Below are 23168 nucleotides of genomic sequence, written 5' to 3'. Positions count from 1 at the left end.
TTCTCAAGTTAGTAAAGAAAGTTAATATCTCAACATCTTCATTTGTTTGTGTGTTGGAACCTGAATTCTTTACTCCATATATCTCATACTAGGCTTTAAGTTGTACCAATACCTGAACAGAATTTCGGAGAACAATCATTGTCTTGTAAAAGAATGTTTGCATATTCAGAATGTCTGATGATTACATTAAATTTTAACATTGGGTTTGTTATGAAGCTGAAGGTGTATCAATAAATTAGCCATTTTGGTGCTATGTTTTCTGGAATTTTTCTTGGAGTCGACAATGTTTACGTTCTCCTTCGTATCGTGTTTAGTATGGACTATGCTTGAACTTCAATAGTACTTTGATCATTTTTATGTAATAACTTGCAATATGTGATAATCATGGTCATTTTGAATATGAATAAAATATAATTGAGTTGCTTCATTTTTGCATAAACGTTAACAAGGTGCTGACCCATTTTTGTAGCAATTCCTCAGTATTCGTCTGTTTCAGTTATCTACATTCCCAGGGATAGAATACTCACGCACATTCTGTCATAACATAAATTCAATACTGAGCTATAATGCAGTTTGATCAAACATTATAATTGCTTCTCACGAATTTGAATCAACAATCCCATATTCAGTTCTTTTCGGAACAATCACGTGGTACTCTGAAGAAATCTAGAAGAGCTAGCGCTCTAATTAATATAAGAACTGTGTTATTAGTTGGCTATATGGCACGAAAGGAGTTTCCACCCTGGTTAAAACCGCTTCCATTTGACTGAAGATAGGAACTGGCTGCCCAGACAACACGTAAGAGAAGGATCCCCACAAAAACAGTGGCTCCAAGTGTGCAGACTACCTGTAGAAACATTGGCACACCTCCTGTTAGAACCAAATTTTACTGCTAAAAGAAAACTTACAAATAATTGTACCCGGGGGGCTAGTGTCCACTGTCAAGTCTACAAGCTCGAAAATGGATTTTGCAATCAAGTTACGATTCTCTCATAAGCATACACAATATTAATAGTGTACTTGATAGGGTTTTGGATAAGATCTGTTTATACAAGGAAGAGAGACCTCCAAGAATAAGAGACAAAGAGATTAATTGACAAAATTCTTCATTGATAATCACAATCTAGATTTATGTTATTGTATAGTCTTACACTTGACTCCAAATGACTCTTAAAAAAACTCTAATTACCTAATTAAAATCTAATAAGATATTCTATCGTAATTATAAAAGGGTAATAAGATAATCTTAATTCTATCTTAATAAGATAATATCATAATTATCAAAGATAATTATAAAAGATAATAATAAAAGACTTAACATAATTATCCTAATTCTAAAATAATCTTAACATTGCCTTCCCCTTCGGTTCAACCTTGTCCTTAAGGTTGCAAGACATTGCACCATAAGAAATCATAGGCGCAAATGAGTTCCAAGGCAATAAAGAGACGATGAAAGTTCCATTGCCCGGGTAAAAAATCAGCACGGTAAAGAAGTCGCTTGTTCCTTTGTCGTGGGCCAACACGATGCCAGGTTGTGACATCAGAGAGAGATCAGAACGCGTGGGAGGTTTAGTGAAGGCTGGCAGTAGTAGTGGAGGATTGTTGTTATTATGACCCAGAGGGACCAAGGGAAGGTCAACAGTAGACTGGTGGTCGGCGACAACCGCGACATAATTAGCAGAATGCTTGGTGGGGCCCACTTGAGAAATGACCTTCGGTTCTGGGGAGAAGGTCGTGAGTTGTGGATCCACGCCATCAAAGTGGGGCACCTCTAATCGGAAAGGCTTAAAAGGTGGCGCAAAACTAGAAGAATGCAAACTTGAGTTGGGCGGGAGAGTGCCATTGCCACTCGCATCACTATACCCCATGAGCTCTTTTTGTTGTCGTCCTTGTTCTAGCCTGGCATCAATGGCAGTCAGTTTTAGTGTAATAGTCGTCAAAAGACCCTCTAGGGAGTCAAGTTTGGCCTCTTGAGCGTCCAGTCTGGCCCCATGTTGAGAGACAAGTTCTTTCAAAGCTTGTAGGCGAGAAGGGTCGGCCATGGAAAGGGAACGAGAGCACCAATGATAGGGTTTGGGATAAGATTTGTTTATATGAGGAACAGAGACCCCCAAGGATAAGAGACTAAGAGATTAATTGACAAAATTCTTCATTGATAATCACAATCTAGATTTATACTATTATATAGCTTTACACTTGACTCCAAATGACTCCTAAAAGAACTCTGATTACCTAATTAAAATTTAATAAGATATTCTATCATAATTATAAAAGAATAATAAGATAATCCTAATTCTATCCTAATAGAAAGACTTAACATAATAATTTTAATTCTAAAATAATCCTAACAGTACTACTTGAAACAGTGAAGGCATTAGAACTAGTCTGGAATTGGCAATGACAAAGCTAAATACCTCAAGAAGCGCTTTGAGGATGGAAAGTATAGCTAAGAGCAAAATCCCGTCAACAGCAAAAGACACCTGCATAGTGCATACCCCATCAGAAAATAAAAAATCAAGAGTCAAATAAGGAGCAACTTTCGGGCTGCTACAACTAAACAACTAACACAATAACCTTGTCACAAAAATTCCAGCCTCATTAACATGTGAGTAAACAGTAAACTACTTGTACTGAAATTAGCAATAAACATCTCCGATTCCTCATAGCAAGCCTCCCTACAAACAACTTACCAGAAATTAATTCTAAGAAGGCAATCCAGGGTGCTTTTTTTTTTTTTTTTTTTTTTTTTTTTTTTTTTTTTAAATTTTCAGTGTCAGGGTCGATATAGCATTTACAAATTCAATGGCGTTAAAAATAATGTGAAAGGTGAGAAATTTATACCAGCTGGGAAGATATACCGGTGGGCAAGATGGAAAGAGAGGCTTTCTTGGCCCGCTTTNTGAATTCAACTAGAAAATCTCAATTGCACGGGATTCGCGATTCGGTGTAAGTTCCCTTCGGTCGTCCTTTCTCGTTCCGGATTCAAATCCTTTTTTGGTTCCCGGCTTACTCTAAGCTAGACAAAATCCCTTCTTTCAAAGTCACTAGAAAGATAATAAAAGAATCAAAAGGTCTAATGAGCTAACCAATCCTCCTATCCTATGGGAATGCTTTCCTAAACTCTGATTGCTCTTGCCGACTCGGAACGAAGAGTTAGCGGTGAAAATAAGTCATTCTTTCTTATTGGCTTCTCTCCAGGTGGGTCACCCAGAGCGAGGGATGTTAATAAGTCACTAACTACAGTGCCAAAGAAAGAGGCTTGGATGCGCGGGATAGCTTGAAGAACGAGTACCGGGAGAAAGGACCTTCTTTTGAGGAATGAGGATTAGGAAGCTTACTCGTAGAAAAGAAAGTTGGCACCTACTAAACCAAGTGCCTGAAAAGGGGTAGTGAAAAAGGCGAAGGCAATCTCGGATTGTTCAGACACTGCCTTTGGTTCATTACCCGTTGAGAAGGCAGTAGAAGAGGTAGCATTCGCAGACCAAAGCAAAGCCTGCAGGGGATTCTTCATAGCATAGCAAGAAGGAAGGGCGTGCTTAATACATAAGGACTAGTAGAGGCAGTAGAGGTCCTTCACCATGAAGATTGTATGCTTTCCTTTTCACTCAACAATGAAAGCTAAACGAAACCGATTCCAATCTCTTTTCCATTCAGAAAGAGAATCGATTATGTAGCTCACAGAAGGGGTGATCAAAGAAGTTGACTAAGTGAATGGGAATCCGATAGCTCTACCAGCCTTGGAAGAGTAGTCAGAGGCAATTCGCTAATATTGAACCTTTTCTATCATCTTTCTTTCCTCAAGCATGAAACGGAGTTGAGCGGTAGGCATTCCTTTCCATTACAGTGGGAAAGTGGATGCGAGTCATAGAGTTCTTCCAGTAAGGTTTGAGGTCACAGGTACCAATGCAGTGGAAAAGGAAAACTAGGATATAAACAAGACCCATTTGTTTCAAGTTTAGGGCCCCCTAGTGTTACAAGCTACTGCTTGCGAAGGAAAGAAAGAGTTGCTAAAGCCAGCCCTCTTATTGGTAAGATAGGCTATGAGCTGTAGGACTGCACTGAGATGGCAGATGAGAGATAGTGGAAAACGAGTGACTCTTTTGGGGCTAGCATGAACAGAGCCTTAGAGTCAGGGGGTGGGAAGAGTATTTATTATAGGAAACAACTATATAAAAGAGCGCCTACTCCGTCCCATTCACGACTGGAGTATGGAAGGAGTAGTCTTGAATGCGATGGTACGTTCAATCAGGTCAAACCGTTAGCAAAGCTTCGCGGTCATTGGAACCTTTGGTCCTTTTGACCTCAAATCTCCTACTGATAGGTGGCCTCGGACGGTCATCTACCAGGTTGTTAAGAACCTCTTTGATGTGCCGACGGCGGCCGCGGTCATTGACGGGTCCTTCTTATCAACAGCAGAAGCAATCCTATGGGAGTCTCTTGGGTTTTCCTCTATGATTGACTTGGGCATGTATACTTTTGATTCTCTCTGGAGATATGGTTCTCGTATGTCTACAGCGTTAGAACTCGAGTTTTGCTCCGCATCACAAACAACTCATCACGTGGGTATTATTGTGCATCTTCCAAGCGTCATTCTCAATTTTTTTTTACATTTACATGGGGGCTACCCCTCATATACATATAGAGAGGCGCAATCAGTATAGTAAATATTGGAGGCTATCTGAAGAACTAGATTCATTTGGTAACTACTTACCACCTGACTATATCCCCTCGCCAACTCCCAGCTCTCCGGAAACTTCCCTTATACCCCGCCCTCAACACTGAGAACCCTTTCTTGTCATCTCCGAGCACTGAACCCTCTGGACTCTCCGAAAATGCTGAAACCTACTCTTATTCCTCTTCGGACACTTTGGACTATGAATTTCTTCCAATAAAGTTTTGATCCCTCCGCTCCTCTCCTTTCATTCGAGTAATCAATTACGTTGGACCTCTCCTTTTAGTCGAGTAATTTCATCAATCCCTTGACTTTGTTTATGCCCTTATGCAGTAAAGAAAGCAAGTGAGGCGGGCTAAGATTCCATTCGAAGTAAGGTAAGAGGATTCAATGTTGCACCATCTTCAACTCTTCTCGGTATCCGGAGTTTTTCAAGAAAAGGTCCCATCCTTCAATATCATGATTGGGTCGACCAGGCCAGATCATGAGTAAATAGAAAATCGAAAACGTACATAGCTGTTCCAGCTGAAATACTTGGAATAATTCTACCACTTCTACTAGGAGTAGCCTTTTTAGTGCTAGCTGAACGTAAAGTAATGGCTTTTGTGCAACGTCGAAAGGGTCCTGATGTAGTGGGATCGTTCGGATTGTTACAACCTCTAGCAGATGGTTCGAAATTGATTCTAAAAGAACCTATTTCACCGAGTAGTGCTAATTTCTCCCTTTTTAGAATGGCTCCAGTGGCTACATTTATGTTAAGTCTGGTCGCTCGGGCCGTTGTACCTTTTGATTATGGNACTCCTCGGAAGTCAGAACCGAGTAAACATCGAGGGCTGCGTCCTCGGGGACTTCCCGCGAGGACGAGCTGGCTCCTTCCTCGGGTCTGGATGTGGACGGTTCCATTCCAGTCTGCAACATCGACAGACACGGTCATTAGGGCCTTTGTGTTCGTCCCGAGTGATGACAGGACGCCTAAAAATCTATCAACGACTCGAGCCGCCGTCCACGGCTCGAATCCAAGGGCGGCGTCGTGTCTCCGGTGAAACGCTGAGAGACCCAACGCCACTATTCCACCAACAAACAAAAAAAAAAAGAGAGAAAAGGAAGACGGAAAACCTTACTCTCTGAGACGTGAGGCTGATGCCGAAATTCGTTTCGATTGCCTGAAAAATGCCGATCAGACGAAAGTTGCTTCTGGCGTGCGAAGGTTTTCTGTTTGAAGCGAAAGAAGTTTCGGTAGCCTCATCAGAAAAGTGAGTTTTTATATGGGGATTGCGAATCGACGGTTACCACCCTTTGGAACTGAAACGACAGCCCACACTCTCTCTCTCCGCATTAAATGCGCCCCACGTCGCATTAACTGACGCAGTAATGGCCCTCGTTTCGGTTACGCTGCACCAATAACACTGCCAAACGGTGCCAGCTCAGCACGCAGAGCATTTAATGTGCCTGACATGCTTTAGCGCGCGCAGACTGCTTGGCAGCGTGAAACCAGGTTCGTTGAACCTGTACAGAGGAGCGCCCCTCAGATCCAGGTCGCTAAGGTGGAGATTGTCAGGTCGCTCTGACTGAGGACTGCATGAGGTCGTGTTCGCCAAAGTTCTGTACCGAGCTCTTCCCGTTCAGGTCGGGGCGAGTAAACTTCAGCGTAACTTAGTTTCCAAGGTCCGACCTTCGAACCTTAAAAACTAGGGGGCTTCTGTTATGCCTAAGAAAATAAAGGGTTGACGTGGGAAGAGTCACGTGAAGGGCGACCTGCTCCCGTCAGTTCATCACGCACACGTCAGTTCTGCCAAGTGATGTGGAGCCCACACGCGTCCATTCTCCTGCCACAAGTCGTGCGATGTCAGCTTGGAAAAAGGGAAATGGGACATAAAGCCTGATTATACACTGACAATCACACCAAACCACGGATTTAGCAATGATTATACACTTCAGTTCAGTATAAAATAGGGAAGACTCCTTCATTAAGGGGATTCGGCCATTTTTACAAAAAACAACAGAAACCTCTCTCTCTCTCTTGTAAACTCTTCTTTGACTTTTTCGTCTGATGTAAGTCAGCTCACGACCGCGACCTGACACCCGCTAATTTCAATATAAATCAGTGGACGTAGGATTTGCTACCTTAGCATCCGAACCACTTAAAAAACCCCCTTTTTGCATTTATTCAATTTTTATATATCCCCTTTTATGTGTATTGAATAGCCAATCCAAGTCATACACGTAAAAATTTGTTGGTGCAAGAAACGAGCATCAACATTATTAATAATAGATAAATAACACTAAATATACAAAGCCACCCATACCCATACAAGTAAATGTGCATTAAAATCATTCGATAACTTAAATTATATTTTATACATAAAGTATGTATATATAAAAATTTTCATACATAAATTGATTTATTATGCCCTCATTATCCCACATCTCATATCCCATTACTATTTCAACAACCATGTCAATCCAACTTAACATCGCTCACCTCACTTCATTAAAAAGCAAAACCCATCTAAACAATTACAAAACACCTTAATTTCCCATCCTATCATGCATTCTCTCGATTCTAACGCTACAATTAACGTTTAATAATATGCCACTTACAGACAATTTCAACAACATTGTTGGATTAATAAATAAAATCTTAAAAAAATTAGACATACTAAAATAATCTTCTAAGATCAAAGTTTAAAAAACAATTGAAAATATAAATAGGCATAAAATTTCGTATAAAAGAATCTTTAATAAATATTACAGGTGTAATACAAAGAGAAGTGACGAAATATAAAAGGGAATGCTATTGATTTTCTATTGATTTCCCTTGATCTTAGCCTATTAAGATCAAGGAAATTATTTATGTAATTATATGTAATTAAGTTTCAATCAATCACCCTAATTGCTGTGATTGATTGAATGATCTACAGGGTTTCTTATTCCTAATTTACATTCATCAAATTGTACGTTATACTTAGAGTCTAAACACACACTAAATCTACCAAATTACACAGATCAATCAAGAATACCAAAATACAAATTTACCGTGGTTCACTTGTTCAAGATTGAACAAGTTACGTCCACGTTAAGCTCCAAAACACTGAGATCTGCTGCACTAAAGTTATCAAATATGTTTACAGAGTACAACAACCATTCATCAAGAATTGCTCACTTAGTAGCTAACTATTCACTCAACCCTTTACAATAATCTTTGTCCTAGAGAAAGACTACCGAGCTCCTCTAATCCTTGAAGGAATCACAACCCTCAATGAACAATCTCACTGATTGTACAAAGATTACTCAGTTTGAGTATTAACTAGAACCTTAGCAAGTGAAAAGAATAAAGACGAAGAGAAGAGAGATATTGCAAAAATTGTTGAACAGGATCATTTTGGGCTCTTTTATAGTGCTGACTTCAAGGACATTTGCAGCCACTGGATGCCCCTTGAATTGATGATCAGGATTTAAAGAGAAACAAAGTTGTAGTGCTTTAATTTTCCTTCAGACGGCGTTGTTGTGGGCTTCAACAATTAACATTGTATAAATTGTGTAATTGTACAGGCTACAAACAATTCAATACTGAAAATATTTTCTTTTCTCTTTTCTCTTCTCAAGCATTCTCTACCAGCGTTGCTCTGCTTCTCTTGCCTTCTCCTTCAAACTTTGACATGATATCAGAGCCTCTGATCTGAATTCAGCTTCCGTTCTCTCAAACCAGCTAGCCATTTTTTTTTTTTTTCTATCCCTGCAAACACACATAATACTTGGTTTGTAATTCTTCTTTTTTTTTTTTTTTTTTTTTTTTTTTTTTTTTTTTTTTAAACAAATACTCAACATGGAGATAAACCCAACCATCACAGACAGCCCAAACACAAGCCCAATCATCACAGACAACCCAAACCCAAATACTACAGATGGGCCAAACCCAAATGCAACAATAGCCCGTCACACCAACCCAAACCAACACACACAATATAGCCTAAACCCAAATCCCTACCCATTTGGGATGTCGGGTTATAACCCAGGTCCTACACCTCCAATGGGTTCGGGTTCAGGTTCAAACCCAAATCCCTACTCATTTCCCTTTCACCTCATTCTAGCCATCGACAATGGGCAACAGTAGTAACTGCCCTATCCCAGGATGACGTGCTCTATGCACACAACTTTGATGACCCAAGATTGGTTCTCATCAAGCAAATCTTAATAGGTTTGGAGAATTATGCAAGCTGGGCTCGTGATTTTCGTTAAGCATCGATCACAAAAGACAAAGACAGCTTCATCGATCCCCACTCTAAGCCACCACTTGACTCCCACCTTCAGCGGCATTGGAACTGCTGCAACATGCTGGTTCGATCGTGGCTCAGTAATTGCTTGTCACCAAAGGTGGCAGTTGGCCTTCCTCCGACTGAGATAGCAGCGGAGATGTGGGGAAACATTCAGGAAATGTACAAGAAGCTCGATCTGGCTAAGATGTTCATCTCCGACAGCAGCTTGTCGAGATCAAGCAACATAACACCACCGTGACTTCATTCTTTAATCGGCTCTCCATCATTTGGAATGAACTTGATACGGCGGAGGAAACCCTAGAGGGGCCACTAGCCACTCTCTCATAGTGGGTGAGGATTCATGATCGTGACCGTCTGAGCCACTTTCTTCTCAGTCTAAACCATGCAGTCCTCGCCTTCCGTAGCCAAGTCCTTGCCACTTTGCCACCACCCACTCTTTTTGTGAACATTCCAACTTGCCATTCAAGACGAGAGTCAAAGACATGTCATAGAGGGCCAATGGCAAAATAATAGGATGGCCCTTGCCGGTTATCGATTAGTGTAGGGGACTGATTTTAGTGGTGGAGTTTGGCAGTTAGGGAATATGGAGTAATATCCCCAAGTAGAGTATTATCGCCTGGATGGCCCTCAACTCTGGGCTTCTTACAGCAGATCGAGTTAGCAGATTTTATCCCAACACCGTGACTCTTTGTGGCCTGTGCATGCTTGAAGATGAAAGTGCTGAACATCTCTATTTTTAGTGCAGCCATGCAGGGTGAACTTGGGCTCAGCTCTATTCTAAATATGGATATGATCAACCTGCAACCAACCTTCATGATGTTTGTCGATGGATTAAAATGAAAAAAAAATGTAAAAACTAAGAATTCGGCCTTTACTGGCCTGATCCTAAAGCTCTGCTTTACAGCAGTCATATACTATGTTTGGCGTGAGAGAAATTCCAGGCGCCATGAAGGGAATCCAAGCAGTAAGTAGAACGTCATTTTGGAAAATTGTAAGGGAAGTCAAACTGAGACTGCATTGGGTTTCCTCTTAGATTAAACTGAGAGTTATGGACTCTTTTTGCACTCTGTTTTGGGTAGTGCATGGTCACCATGCTCAGCCATAAATGGCTGATCTTACTCTTCTTTGAACGCTCTAGAAATAAAAGTGAACACAGACAGTTCAGTAGCAATAGAGGCTATTGCGACTGCGATAGCACGAGAATTTTTCGGCTATCTCCAGAATAGCTAATACTGAGGCATTCAGAGGGGTGTACTGACTCTTGTCATGATCGTGACAAGGAACTAGGGCATAGGATTTCTTGGGTTTATATCACTGCTTTTTTTCCTTTTCGCTGATCGTTAGTAGCCCATCTGTGATCAGCCCTCTTGTTCTCCCCCTAGTCAAGAGCACCGCCCCAAAGGACAAGGGTCATGGCAGTTAAACATAGCCATGAAGTTTTCAATATAGAGGTAGTTTTTCGTAAGGTTGTATAAGTGAGTGAGGGACACATCGTCCTCAGACTACAGCTCCTTTCACAAGTTTGTCTGTGGGCAAACTTCTAAGATAATGAGAGTCCAAACAGACTCTTTGGAAGTGTGAGATACCTTGTGGAACCTGTCAATGTAAGATTGGAGGGGCTTATCCCTCTCTTACCTTATGTTGCTCAGGTAGCTTAGCGGTATTGAGAACTTCCTGTTCGCTTGGAAGTGTCTCAAAAATGTCAAGCTCATCTGAGGCTACGACTTGACTGATCCTACTGGGAGCGACCTAAACCATCGCTTGGCATGGGAGGTAAGGGTTACAGCCAAGCAATGACATTTTGCCAAGTCAGAGACTTAATGGAGTTCCATGAGGTCGTTGAACTCATATAGATGATCCTGCGGATCAGAATTTCCATCAAATGCTTGCATGTCGGGCATTCTAAATCTTGACGGGAGAAGAACAACTAACATTACCAGAGAAAAGGGAAACACCTCTACGACCTGCCCTTGCTCATTTTGCTGAGCCTTAAGTTGACTCAGAGCTCGCTGTAGCTCCTCAATCTAAGGCAACAAGGCTATCTGGGGATCACTTTCCGTAATGTGGGTTCGACCCTTATGGTTATGGTTGAGGAAAGACCATAGGTCGGATTCTTCCTCGCCTTGGCCGACAGTTTCGACCAATCTCGACACATGTTGGTTAGAGTCGTGTGATGGCATTGAGTGGTTCAAGGAACCCTCGCAACCTCCGAGTGGTACGAATCGACCCGCAGACAATGGGAATCCCTTGCATGATGATGATCAAAGTCGTCGTTGGCGATAATGGGAATCTCCCTGTCTTGCACTTTTATGGGAGTGTTTGTGCGACATGGCACGGGATAGCTCAGGCTGCGACATGTCACCCAGTTGCAATGCCATGGGTATTTTACCCGGGATATGATTGGTGTTTGCTGGTCCCTTAGAGCCTTTGGGTCCACTGTGCGAAACTTGCTTTCCCTTTCTTTGACGCGCTGCAATGCACGCAGTATGGGCTTTTGCCCTTTTCCGCACTTTCACATGACCTACAAATGTTTTCAGCAATGGCATCGCCTCATTTGATTTGGGTGGCATGACCCGATCCAATTAGTCTAGCCTTTGGTTGACCATTTAGAGAGTATTGTTGAACCCCTCCAGGCAACTCATGACGGCTGGATTAAGCCGTGAGCTTGAAGGGATATCCCCCATGATATTTTGCTGAGTTGGGGGCACTTCGGGAGAAGTGTCCTCCTGTACCTGGGGGATTTCTTCATTGCCATAATTGGTTTACTCAGATTCGAAACCACAAGCCATTTGCTGTAGTGGGACCGATTAATCAGAGATTCTCCTGATGAAGAACAGGTACTAAATCAGGCCTTCCTTCTAGTGCTAAACTATTGATGCTAGATTTTGACACCAACTAGTCGCATGTGAGAAATGCTAAGCAGGCTCAGAAGTCACACATGATTATGGAAGTATTTAATCTAGTAAAGAATGAAGAACAATGTTTAAAGTGGTTTGGATGCTCAAAGGCGAATCCTACGTCCACTGATATTGTATATATTAATGAGTGAAATCAGGTCGCGTTCAGCGAGCTAAGTTACAGCTTAAAGAATATGAGAGAGAGAGAGAGAGAGAGAGAGAGAGAGAGAGAGAGAGAGAGAGAGAGAGAGTATATGTTATTCTAGAGTGAAATTAGCCAATTTTCCGCAAATGAGAGGGAAGACCTCTATTTATAGTGCGATGAATCAAGATAATGATTATTAAATCTGTGAGTGGGGTAGATGCTGTGCAAATCCTTCTTTGTGTCCCACTGCTCACCTGCTCGAGCGATTTCCTCGACTTGGGCAGGGATTGGACACGTAGCCAGTTTCCAACCGTTCGCTAACTTGGCGTTCATCCACTGCACTGGTAGGAGTATGCCATTCATGTCATCATGCGACGTGGCTGCATTTGAGTGATCGTGGAACCTTCTTAAGTTCTGACCACCCCATGCTGACAAGACTCTACGTCAACCCTACTTTTCCAAGCATAACAACTTTGTACCACTTTAGTTCTTCTTGTAGTTGGTATACAAGTCCTGTAGGGTGAACTTTTGTATTGTCATCCTTCATGTTTGCAGCATGGTGTGAAATGGTGTAGCCCTTTTCTTCAATCCCTCGAACTAACGTTATGATCGAATATCTTCTTTTGTTAGTGCTTAATGGCCAAATGCAATATGTTCTGCTTTTGATGATTCTCATACTTAACAAATTGGGGACATACTTTAAGTATCTATTCGACAATCTCTATTATTCCTCTTTTAGTTGCCATAAATAAATGGGTTGGAACATTAGGTGATAAAATTGGTTGCACATCAAGTGATGAAATTGATTGCATGAGTTCTGAACCCCACAAATCGTTTTCTTTTATTAGGCTCTTGGCAAGTCTAAAAGCAAGTTTATGCTTTCTCTTTGCTTCGCAGATTTTTCTCGTTGATGAAAAGATTTTTCCCGGTATGCACAACCCTATTCATGTTTACGCATTTACATGATTCATATAATGTAGCAAAGTAAATTAAATCGAAACAAAAGTCAAATTCTTATTTAAAAATAAGTAAATTCATATCTGTTATCTTTAAAGAGATTTAAACAACAAAGTTCTTTGTCATCTACACTATCACTAAAACGAGGGCTTTAGGGTTTAGGTATTAATAAAAAGTTCATTTCATTAACAAATGTTCCTCTTTTAACATATATGTTTAAAGGCACATATCTAAGAAATTAAATGAGAACAAAAGTAAAGTTTCATCTATTACCTTTGAAGCGATTAAAACAACTTCTCTCTTTATCATCTATCTTATCATTGATTGGAAGGCCTGTAAATTTAGGAATTAATAAGAAATATGTAAATATTATTAACAAAATGTTCCTTTGAAATGCATGTATTAAGGGCACACATCCTAAGAAATTAAAACATATATATATATAACCATTACTATTAATCTAACATTCTTATTTCGTAATAAATATGTATTATTAACAAATATACGAAGATAACCTTTTAATAAAATAGTTTCAATTTAGAATTACATGGATCAATTTTTCACCGAACTAAAGTTTTAATGATATATCTAATCATTCAAATCCTTTTTTTTCTTTTTTTTTTTTTTTTTAATTTTCATCATTAATTTTTTCTAAAATAAATTCATACTAGCAGAAAAAGTTGTTAATAGAGAAATATAAATATAAATTCATCTGCATATATACAGTTAATAGTTTTTCGATTAATTTAAGTACTTTTAGAATTTTTTATTGTTTGTTTTTTATAATCTCATCTTTTAAGATAAATACACTGAATAAAATAAGTTAAATTTCATAACTTATATACAGATATTGAAAATTATAAACTTATATACAAAATTTGAAAATTATTAACAAACAAATTGAATAAATAACTAAAATAGTAAAATACTCTTATTCAACAATATATATAAACTTATATATATGAGAATGTTAAATGTGATTAGAATTTATTTATTTAAGAAACTTTTTAATTTCCCAAATCTTGAATAAACACCACTTTTACTACTATTCTTAAATACATGGATTAATAAATCATATAGAGATGATCATTTTAATATAAATGTGTGACACAAATTCGTACCTATTGAATCAATTTAATTCAATGACTTGATGAGAAGTTAGGTTTATTATTTTTAATGTCAATTAAAAATTTTTAAACTATTGAATTAATATAAATTAATGATCATGAATTTGTATCACAAATCTATTGTCAAAAAACTAATGTCAGAAAACTATTGTTAAAACATTTAAATCTATAAAAAGTGTTAAAACAAACAAACACCCGTTCAGTCTAATTGTTCGTTGCTGTTGTGCTGTCGGTTGTGTAAATATGCAGGGGTGGTGCAGCTGTCATTACTTTTGGCTGTGCTAGTTGTTTTGCTGTTTGGGCTATTATGTACAGCTTTTGCAAACCGTTTGGTGGCTGGATTTTTTGGTACATGTTGACATGTTGTGCAGCTTTTTTTTTTTTTTTTTGTCTGTCCAGCTGGCCTGCTATTTTTTGTAATGCTGGTAATTTTGTATAGGCCTCTTTAAGGCTTGGTTAAGTGCTCTTGTGGGTTGTGTAAATCCATCCCCCTTTTTTGATTTTGATTGTCAGATTGCTGGGGCCCGTCCGAGAATCTTGACTTTGTAAAGGTCTCCTGTTTGGGGACCCATTATTTCATTCTTCTGAAATTACTTTTTTACCTAATTGTTATTAATATATGTTAACAGTATAGAAAGTTGGGAGAGTACATACAGAAGTCGAAGACTCTGCCATTTGAAAGCAGAGGGCATAATGGCTAGCAGGTGAAGACTGGTCCAGCCATTTTTGTCCTCCCATGTTGGTAAGCATTTATCCAGTTTCAGTAACAGTAGAGCCGTTTCTAAGCGAAAATTTGAAAAGAACTTAGCACATTAGATTGCTGTTGAATATTTCAATTCAAAGCAAAAGTAAACAAGCTGGATGGGCAGAGAAAGAGACCAAAATACTCTCCTAGGATGGCCTCGAGCAGAATGGAGACTCCCTGCACTTCATGGTTTCTTCTTCAAGGGATGCAGGAGGTTTGGAAGGCTCAATCGCTCAGCTGCAACGTGCACAGTGATGGAGGCTCCTTGCAGTTCTATGGTTTTTCTTCTAGGGGTGTAGGCGGTTTGGAAGGTTCAGGTTCAAGTTTTTTCTTGGTACGCTTTATTTTTTTGTAGTGAATGTCTTTCAGCTTTGTACATTTTACCTTTTTCCTTTCTCCTGTTCCTGTAACTACAGTTTCTTTACTTCGATCAGTTGTTCTAATGGCTCTGAAGTTAGAAACTTCATTTTGTTCTCCCATATGCAGCAGCTTTAAACAGCGGGGTTTCGCCTTCGTCATTAGTATCCTCAGGGCACTCAATAGTTTCATCATTCTTAAAGAGCTTTTGATCGTATTCCACCAAGCGCTTTACTGCCTCGAGGTTCCTATTGGCAGCAGCCACATGAAGAACTGTGTTTCTGTGCACATCCTTTGCCGAAAATACATACATTTCTTTGTCAATACCGATAAAATATTCAAGCGGCTGTTTACTATTGCTAGAATTAATGAAGAATCCAACAAAAAATTTGCAAAATTTTTCTCCTATTAATTCTACCTAATCAATCAATTGTATATCAAAGAATGCTTAAATTAACCTAGAAGTACTTGATTATATATGGAAATTAACATTAATTTAGTTTTAAAGTACAATTACGGCCAATGGAGTGTATATTATACTATTACTTATTACTATAAGTATTAATAAGTTGTAAGAAAACTTTAACAACATTAAATAAAATATAATAAGTTAAATGGTGTGAGTATTACCAACCCTACTCACATGCTGTAATATTTGAAATTGAAAAAATAACGAAATCAATATTAGAGATGTAAAAGAAGCCCGACCTAGGCTCAGATGTATTATATAAAGTTTTGAAATTTACTGTAACCTCCAGAAAATAGCTTTAACCTTCTAAAAACAAAATAACAGCTTTTATAAATTCAAATTTCAAGAAACTACCTACCACTAGCTTAAGTTCTATAACCGCTCAGGTGCAGCCACGTCGCATAATGATGCGAGCAGCATGCTCCTGTTAGTGTAGTAGGTGTGCGCCAGGGTGGCAAGCAGCTGGAAGCGATCCACGTGTCTAATCCCTACATAAATCGAGGAAATCACTTGAGCAGGTGAGTAATGGGACGCAGAGAAGGATTTGCACGGTATCTGCCCCCTTTTTATGGATTCAATAGTCATTACCTTAATTCATCCCACTATAAATAGAGGGCTCCTCTCCCGTTTGTGGGATTAGCTAATTTCACTCTAAAATAGCATTCACTCTCTCTCTCCCTCTTATATTCCCTTGTATTCTCCAAGCTATAAATTAGTTCGCTGAATGTGACTTGACTTAATACATTAATACAATATCAGGGGATGTAGGATTTGCTTACTTGAGCATCCGAACCACTTTAAACATTGTTCTTCATCCCTTACTCAATCTAATCCCCCATATTCACGTGTGACTTCTGAGTCCGCTCAACATTTCTCATGTGCAGTTAGTTGGTGTCAAAATCAAGCATCAATAGTTTGTGCTAGAAAAAGGGCCTGATTTAGTACTTGTTCTTCATCAGGAGAATCTCTGACTAATTGGTCCTACTACAGCAAATGGCTTGCCAATTTTAATCTGAGCGAACCAATCATGGTGATGAAGAGATCCCCCAAGTACAACAGGACACTTCTCCCAAGGTGCCCTCAGTCCCACAAAATACCGTGAGGGATATCCCTTCAAGCTCACGGCTTGACCCAACCATCATGAGCTACCTAGAGAGGTTCAACAATACTCTCCAAATGGTTAGCCAAAGGCTAGACCGGTTAGATTGTGTTGTGCCACCTGAATCGAATGAGGCAGTGCCACCGCCAAAAAAGCCTGCAGGTCACATGAAAGTGCGAAAAAGGGCAATAGCCCATGCCGTGCGCACTACAGTGCCCCAAAGAAGGGTAAACCAAGTGGTGCATAGCGGGCCTAGAGGCTCTGAGGGGCTAGCAAACACCGACCGCGCCCTAGGTAGAATACCTGTGGCGTTAAGGCTCGGTGATATGTCACGACCTGAGTCATCCCAAGCCACGTTGCACGAGCACTCCCACAAAAGTGCAAGGTGGGGAGATTCCCATTATCACCAAAATGACGACTCTAATCATCATGCAGGAAGTTTCCACCGTCCGCGGGTTGGTTTGTACCACTGCGGAGGTCGAGAAGGTTCCTTGGACCATGTAGCACCATCACACGACTCTGGCTAGCATGTGTTGAGATTGGCCGGAACTGTCGGCCAAAGCGAGGAGGAATCCAACCTACAGTCTTTCCTCAATAGCAATCATGAGGGTCGAATCCACGTTACAGAAAGTGATCCCCAGGTAGCTCCGCTACCTTAGATTGAGGAGTTATAGCGAGCTCTGGATTAGCTAAAGGCTCAGCAAAATGAGCAAGGGCAAGCCGCAGAAATGTCTCCCTTTTTTCCGGCGATGTTAGTCGCCCTGTTAGTGTATATTAGTGTATGCCCTAGAAACCATTCGTGTTGTCGGTTTCAGAGCATTTTGTCTTGTATCTATATATATCATAAATAATAGAAGAAAGAGTTCTTCAATTCATATATGTAAATTGCTTCCTTTATTCAGTCATGCATTTAAAATAAAGTATGTATATGAATTGTCCAGATGATTCATTTAATAGGTAAATGAATTATCGAAAAGGGTTCCCTACGGAAGCAATATAAATTTGGGCAACTATATTGCACAGTAGGCATACCGGATGCTTCCGAAAGATATCATGAGTTGATATAAGTACGGATGACGATGATAGTCATGTCACTGGGGCATTGGTATGGATTAACGGTTGGTGAACTGTTTTTCGAACGTGACCGAATAACGACAAATCACTTGGAAAAGCATGTAGTCAATGATTTATCGTTTGGTTATATCAGTGCACGATGTAGTCCTTTGACCTGAGACATTGTAGTCGGATCCGATATGGATGCGTATGGTTCATACGGTGTATAAGTACGAGACTAATCATGTTTCGTACAATAAAGCCTATTTGGTCATGCGTTGTTCATATGCGGAAACGAACGATGGTCAAGAGGGGATCCATTGACTCGGAAATATAGGATCGGGAGTACCGCTGACTCCATCCCAGATTCGAGTTCCTAGACGAACATCGATAAATGTCAGAAAACTGAATCTCTGGGCAGAGTCTATTATTAGTCATACAAAAGTAAGTTGTATAGACAAGTTTCAGACATACTGATCGACAATCGGTAGAAGATCGAGTTTAGGATTTTGACGTTCCATGAATCCATACTCGATTAGGATATCTCAATGGAGGGACTTTACCTGCATGGTACGTATGATCTGGAATGGGTTCGATGAAGTATTTCTCATCGGGTTTAAGGACATGGCACATTGCTAGATGTTTACCATAGTCATTGGGCCTCCGAACAGGTTTCCAGATTATCCAGAACCGGCTCATGGCTAATCCACGGTGGACCTACATGGTCACACCAATAGCCTTGAGAAGTTAGAGAAGGATGAGAGAGAGAATGATTATCCGAGAGGGCTAGCACCTTCGAGGGTAATAACGGATTTCTGTGGTAATAGTTACATAGAAAAATATTTGTGACATTTTAAGGATTAAAATGGTCAAGCAATAATTAATTATATTTAATTATTATATCTTAAAGTGTTAAGATTAAATCTTAAAGTGTTAAGATTAATGAGATGAACAAAAAATATCTTTTAATAGTTAAAGGGTAAAAGGGTAACTTATGGGTTGTCATTGTAAACTAGTTTAGTTTACATGGGCCTTGAAATATATTTATTATTCAAAGGGTAGCATAATAAATTCATGGGGTCCCTTATAAAATAAGATTTTATGGGCTTGAAGTAAAGATGAAAATAAATATTGCAAAATTGCCCAAGTATATATAAATGCAAAAGGTTGCATTTTTGTTATAACACACATTGTTCACCAAAGCAAAACCAAAACTCTCTCTAAAAGCCACGACCACTCTAAACCTCTCAAGGTGGTGTTAAAGTGTGGAGGTCTCATTACTTTGAGGCTAATCTTCATCAATCCAAAGCAAAGAGTAGGTATAATCTCTTTTCCAAGCTTTGTTTTAAAACCGTTTTCTTGAATCCATTTTTATGCTTCTTCTCCATTTACCACTATTCATGCATGCATGCTGTTCTTTCAAATGGTATCATAGCTAAAAGCTCCTTGCATGTCGAATTTATAAGCTAAAATGACATTTTCCATGTGTTCATATGTTCATCAAACTTGGTTGAGTTTGCATGTTAGTGATATGTCAAAAAATGTTTTTTTCATAGTAGATCTTTACTGCATGTCTGCGCCATATAGATCAGAGTAGTATTGTTCATTTTTCTTCTCATTCTTATATATTTTGAATGATGATAATGGTTATAATGAGCATGCCTTTGTATTGGATAAGTTGTTTGATGTAATAAGATATTTGATGCATGTGTATGTCTTGGCCATCTCTTTGTTTTGGGAAAACGTGTTTTCTTCTTGCCTTATATGTTTAGGTATGTTAGAATATGATTTAAAGCATGTTTGAATGATGATTATTGCATGAGAGTGTGTGAAAACTACATGCATGCATATATGTCATTTTTGGCCATGACTAGTTTTGCCATAGAAATGTCATTTCATTCATGTATTGATGAATGAGGTTTTAGGAATGTTGCATGATGATTCATTTAGAAAAATGTTCATGCATGTTCATTCCATTAATTTGATTAAATGGTTTATGCTTTGACATGCTAAATGTGCTATCTTTAATTTGATTAAAGTATGTTTTTGCATGAAGTGTATGCAAATGTTGCAAGTGTTTAGTGGTGGAATTTGATGTTAGCATAAAGTTATGGATTATTAATTCATATGATGAATTGTGATATTATGTATGTATGAGGTGGTAAATTTAATGTAGGTGTTTAATTTGATTAAATTATCATATAATGCATCATGGCATGACATAAATTATTATATTTTTGAATGTAATAATTGGTTGTTTGAATGGTTTCAAAAATGATGATGCAAGATGACATGATTGTCTTTGAGAAGATTAATGTCATAAAAGGTATTACTTTAGCTAAAGTAACTTGTGTCATAGAATGATTACTCTTGGAGTGATAAAACCCATTTATCTATGCCATGCATGACTTTTGTGAAAGTATTGAAATAATGCTAACAATTAAATAATATATCTTTGGGTGGAATATGACAAAAGTGTTTGTGTAATGATTCCTATAAAATGTGTAATTGTGTATGCCCCAAAGTTATGATTATATTACCACATAAATATATATATAATATCTATTAATATATGAGATATATTTATTATATTATTAGTGAATATATATATATTTTAAATAATTGTTTATATTCATGCCTTAAATAATTGTTTATTATATTTGGTATGAATGTTTAATATTATTTATGTGATGAATGAATATTAGATTAGAGGTTGATCATGGGTGCCATTTGGTTTTCAAAATATTCAAAAGTATTTGTAATATTATTTTATTAAATGGCTTGTAATATTAAATTTATTTATTTATTCTAATCGGGGCTGCGTGCCAAGATCCAATATGTATGGAATCGGCTAGACGAAACCGAAGAGCATCCGGATGACGATCCAATCAAAGATATAGTATTAGGGTAAATAGTTGCCTTTAGGATGTATTTTCGAAAAGCCCCATGGTCAACCACATGCTTTAATTTATGCATATATGTGACATGTATGAATTGTTAATTAACAATGCATGCTAAAATGAATTAACTAAAGGTTAAACCTAAATCTCCCCAATTTAAAATTATTAAATCCAAGTCTCTATTGTGGGATAACTAAATTCTTTGATATAATTTTAATATCCAAGATTTCTATTATGTGAGGGATACAATCTTTATATCATAGAATTAGTGATCTTGTTCTTGGATGGATATTTTCACCCTGACCAAGAATTCTATTATGTTGAGGACATGATGAAATGTCATCCTAAGAAAGCACAATGGTTCGGATTAACTAGCCCAGGGTACCAAGAATTCTATTATGTGAGGTATCCGAAGCTAGGACAAGGAAATGAATCAAACCTTATATAGTGATATAAAAGGAAAAGAGTTTCCTACTTATTAGACTTAATTACCAAGAATTCTATTATGTGAGGTTAATGAATTTGATAAGAAATTGATTCCACTAGAAAATTTAATCCAACGAAAATTTTCAGATCCTATTTAAGGAGGGTAGGACTCAATAAAATAGTGGGAGCTAATTTGATTATGCATTAAAAGGTTTAAAAGATTACAAGACAATAATAAAATTACTTTTCTTTGCAGTTTCATCTTTGTGATAAATAATTGAAAAATGGCCAACAATGTTCCCCTAAGGATAATGGACATAACATGTTAATCGGACCCAACCTAAAAGATTGGCTAAGAAATCTTAGAATTGTTCTAGATTTTGAAAGAATTGCTTATGTCCTAGAAGCACCTCTTCCACTTGATATTGGACGGATGCTCCACAAGCTGGCTTGATGCTCTTGAAAAGGGAGAGAGGATAGTAGGAGGGCTAAAAATTACATATTAGCCTCCATGAATAGAGAACTTCAAACTAAGCATGAAGAGGTTTCAAATGCTTATGATATTCTCATAGCTCTACAAGAGTTGTATAGCGAAAATCAAGAGTGGTGAGTATGAATTGTGTGCATCCTTTAGCATGAAGTTAGGTAAGAGGAACCTCCAGTGATCATACTCTTAAAATGATCAATGGATTAGATCGACTGGATGGATATGGGGTGGTCATGCTAGACGCCTCAAAGTGAATGATCTACAATCCTTTTCCTCCAAGTTCTAAACTGTTTATAACTAACTACAATCTCAATAGGATTGAGAGAAACCTCTCTGAACTGCTAAATGATCTTAAAGAATTTCACAGACAGAATGTGAAAGGGAAAGGACATGAGGATGTCTTTGCCGCCTCCACTAGCAGGGCCATAAAAAGCCCAAAGTGCTACAAAGAGAGGTCCAAAAGTTGGACCCAAGAATAAGAGCTTCAAGAAGCCAGTGGCAAAGGCAGAGAAGGCCGATGCAAAGGAAAATGTTTCACTGTGAAAAAGATGGACACTGGAAGAGGAACTGTCCTCAATACCTGAACGTCTGAAGAAAGGCAAAGGAAAAGCAGGTAGAACCAATGTCTTATGATTGAATATGAATTAAGTGTTAATTCAGTAGTCATCCTGGATATTAGATTCAGTAGCAACATCTCATGGTTGTATGTCTTTGTAGGTACTTCAGAATAGTTCTGAGGTGACACAGGGCGAGATCATTTTGAGGATGGCAAATGGGGCACGAGTTGCAGCGAGGCCATGGGGACTTGCCCACTAAGACTACCTTTTGGACATGTTTTGAATTTGTTTAAAGTATTGTACTTTGAAAAAAGCCACTAGAAACATCATTTCTATTTCTGCTTTGTAAAGCAGGGTGTTATGTACTGTTTAATGGAAATGAATGTTCAATACATTTTGGAAATGTTTTAGTTGGTAAAGCTGTGAATACAAATGGTTTGATGTCTTAGAATTGAATGACTATGCTTCAATCAATACCATTTCTAATAAAAGAACTCGATCTGAATCAAATCCTAAAATTCTATGGCATCATAGATGTGGTCAATAGGAGAGAGAAGATTAATACAGCTTGGAGAAAGTGGGATCCTAAACTCATTGGGTTCTAAACCCTATCCAACCTGTGAATCATGTCTCCAAGGAAAGATGACCAAGTCTCCCTTTAAGAGTAAAGGAGAGCGAGCTAAAGAACTTTTAGAACTCATACATACAGATGGTATGGCCATTTAGTACTTTAGCTAGGGGAGGATTTGAATACTTCATTACCTTTACAAATGATATGTCACGATATGGGTATTTGTATTTAATGAAATACAAATCTGAATCCTTTGAAAAATTCAGAGAATTCAAGAATGAAGTAGAAAATCAAACTGGAAAGAGTATTAAAATACTACGATCAGATCGTGGGGGTGAATACTTGAGTACAGAGTTTCAAGTTCTTAAAAGAAAATGGGATCATCTCACAATTGACTCCTCCTTATACACCCCAGCTTAATGAGTGTCT

General features: G+C 38.5%; 1 protein-coding gene and 1 long non-coding RNA gene across 2 annotated transcripts; one reads left to right on the top strand and one right to left on the bottom strand.

Annotated features, from left to right (window-relative positions):
- Window positions 1-535: 535 nt before the first annotated feature.
- On the bottom strand, window positions 536-2899 carry LOC116117785. Its single transcript, XR_004126035.1, has 3 exons — window positions 2842-2899; window positions 2415-2480; window positions 536-847 (listed from the first exon to the last, which is right to left on the bottom strand). It is a non-coding gene; the product is annotated as an uncharacterized LOC116117785 (long non-coding RNA).
- Window positions 2900-5055: 2156 nt separating this feature from the next.
- Window positions 5056-14624, top strand: LOC116117793 (NADH-ubiquinone oxidoreductase chain 1). The gene is made up of 3 exons (XM_031403806.1): window positions 5056-5491; window positions 14325-14423; window positions 14515-14624. The coding sequence occupies exons 1-3, from the start codon at window positions 5269-5271 to the stop codon at window positions 14622-14624; spliced, it is 432 nt and encodes a 143-aa protein (XP_031259666.1). The 5' UTR covers window positions 5056-5268.
- Window positions 14625-23168: the final 8544 nt, after the last annotated feature.

Source organism: Pistacia vera, unplaced genomic scaffold (genome assembly GCF_008641045.1).
Source record: "Pistacia vera cultivar Batoury unplaced genomic scaffold, PisVer_v2 Contig821, whole genome shotgun sequence".
Taxonomy (NCBI): domain Eukaryota; kingdom Viridiplantae; phylum Streptophyta; class Magnoliopsida; order Sapindales; family Anacardiaceae; genus Pistacia; species Pistacia vera.
The sequence above is the reverse complement of the archived record's forward strand: the minus strand, read 5'-3'. Positions and strand labels throughout refer to the sequence as shown.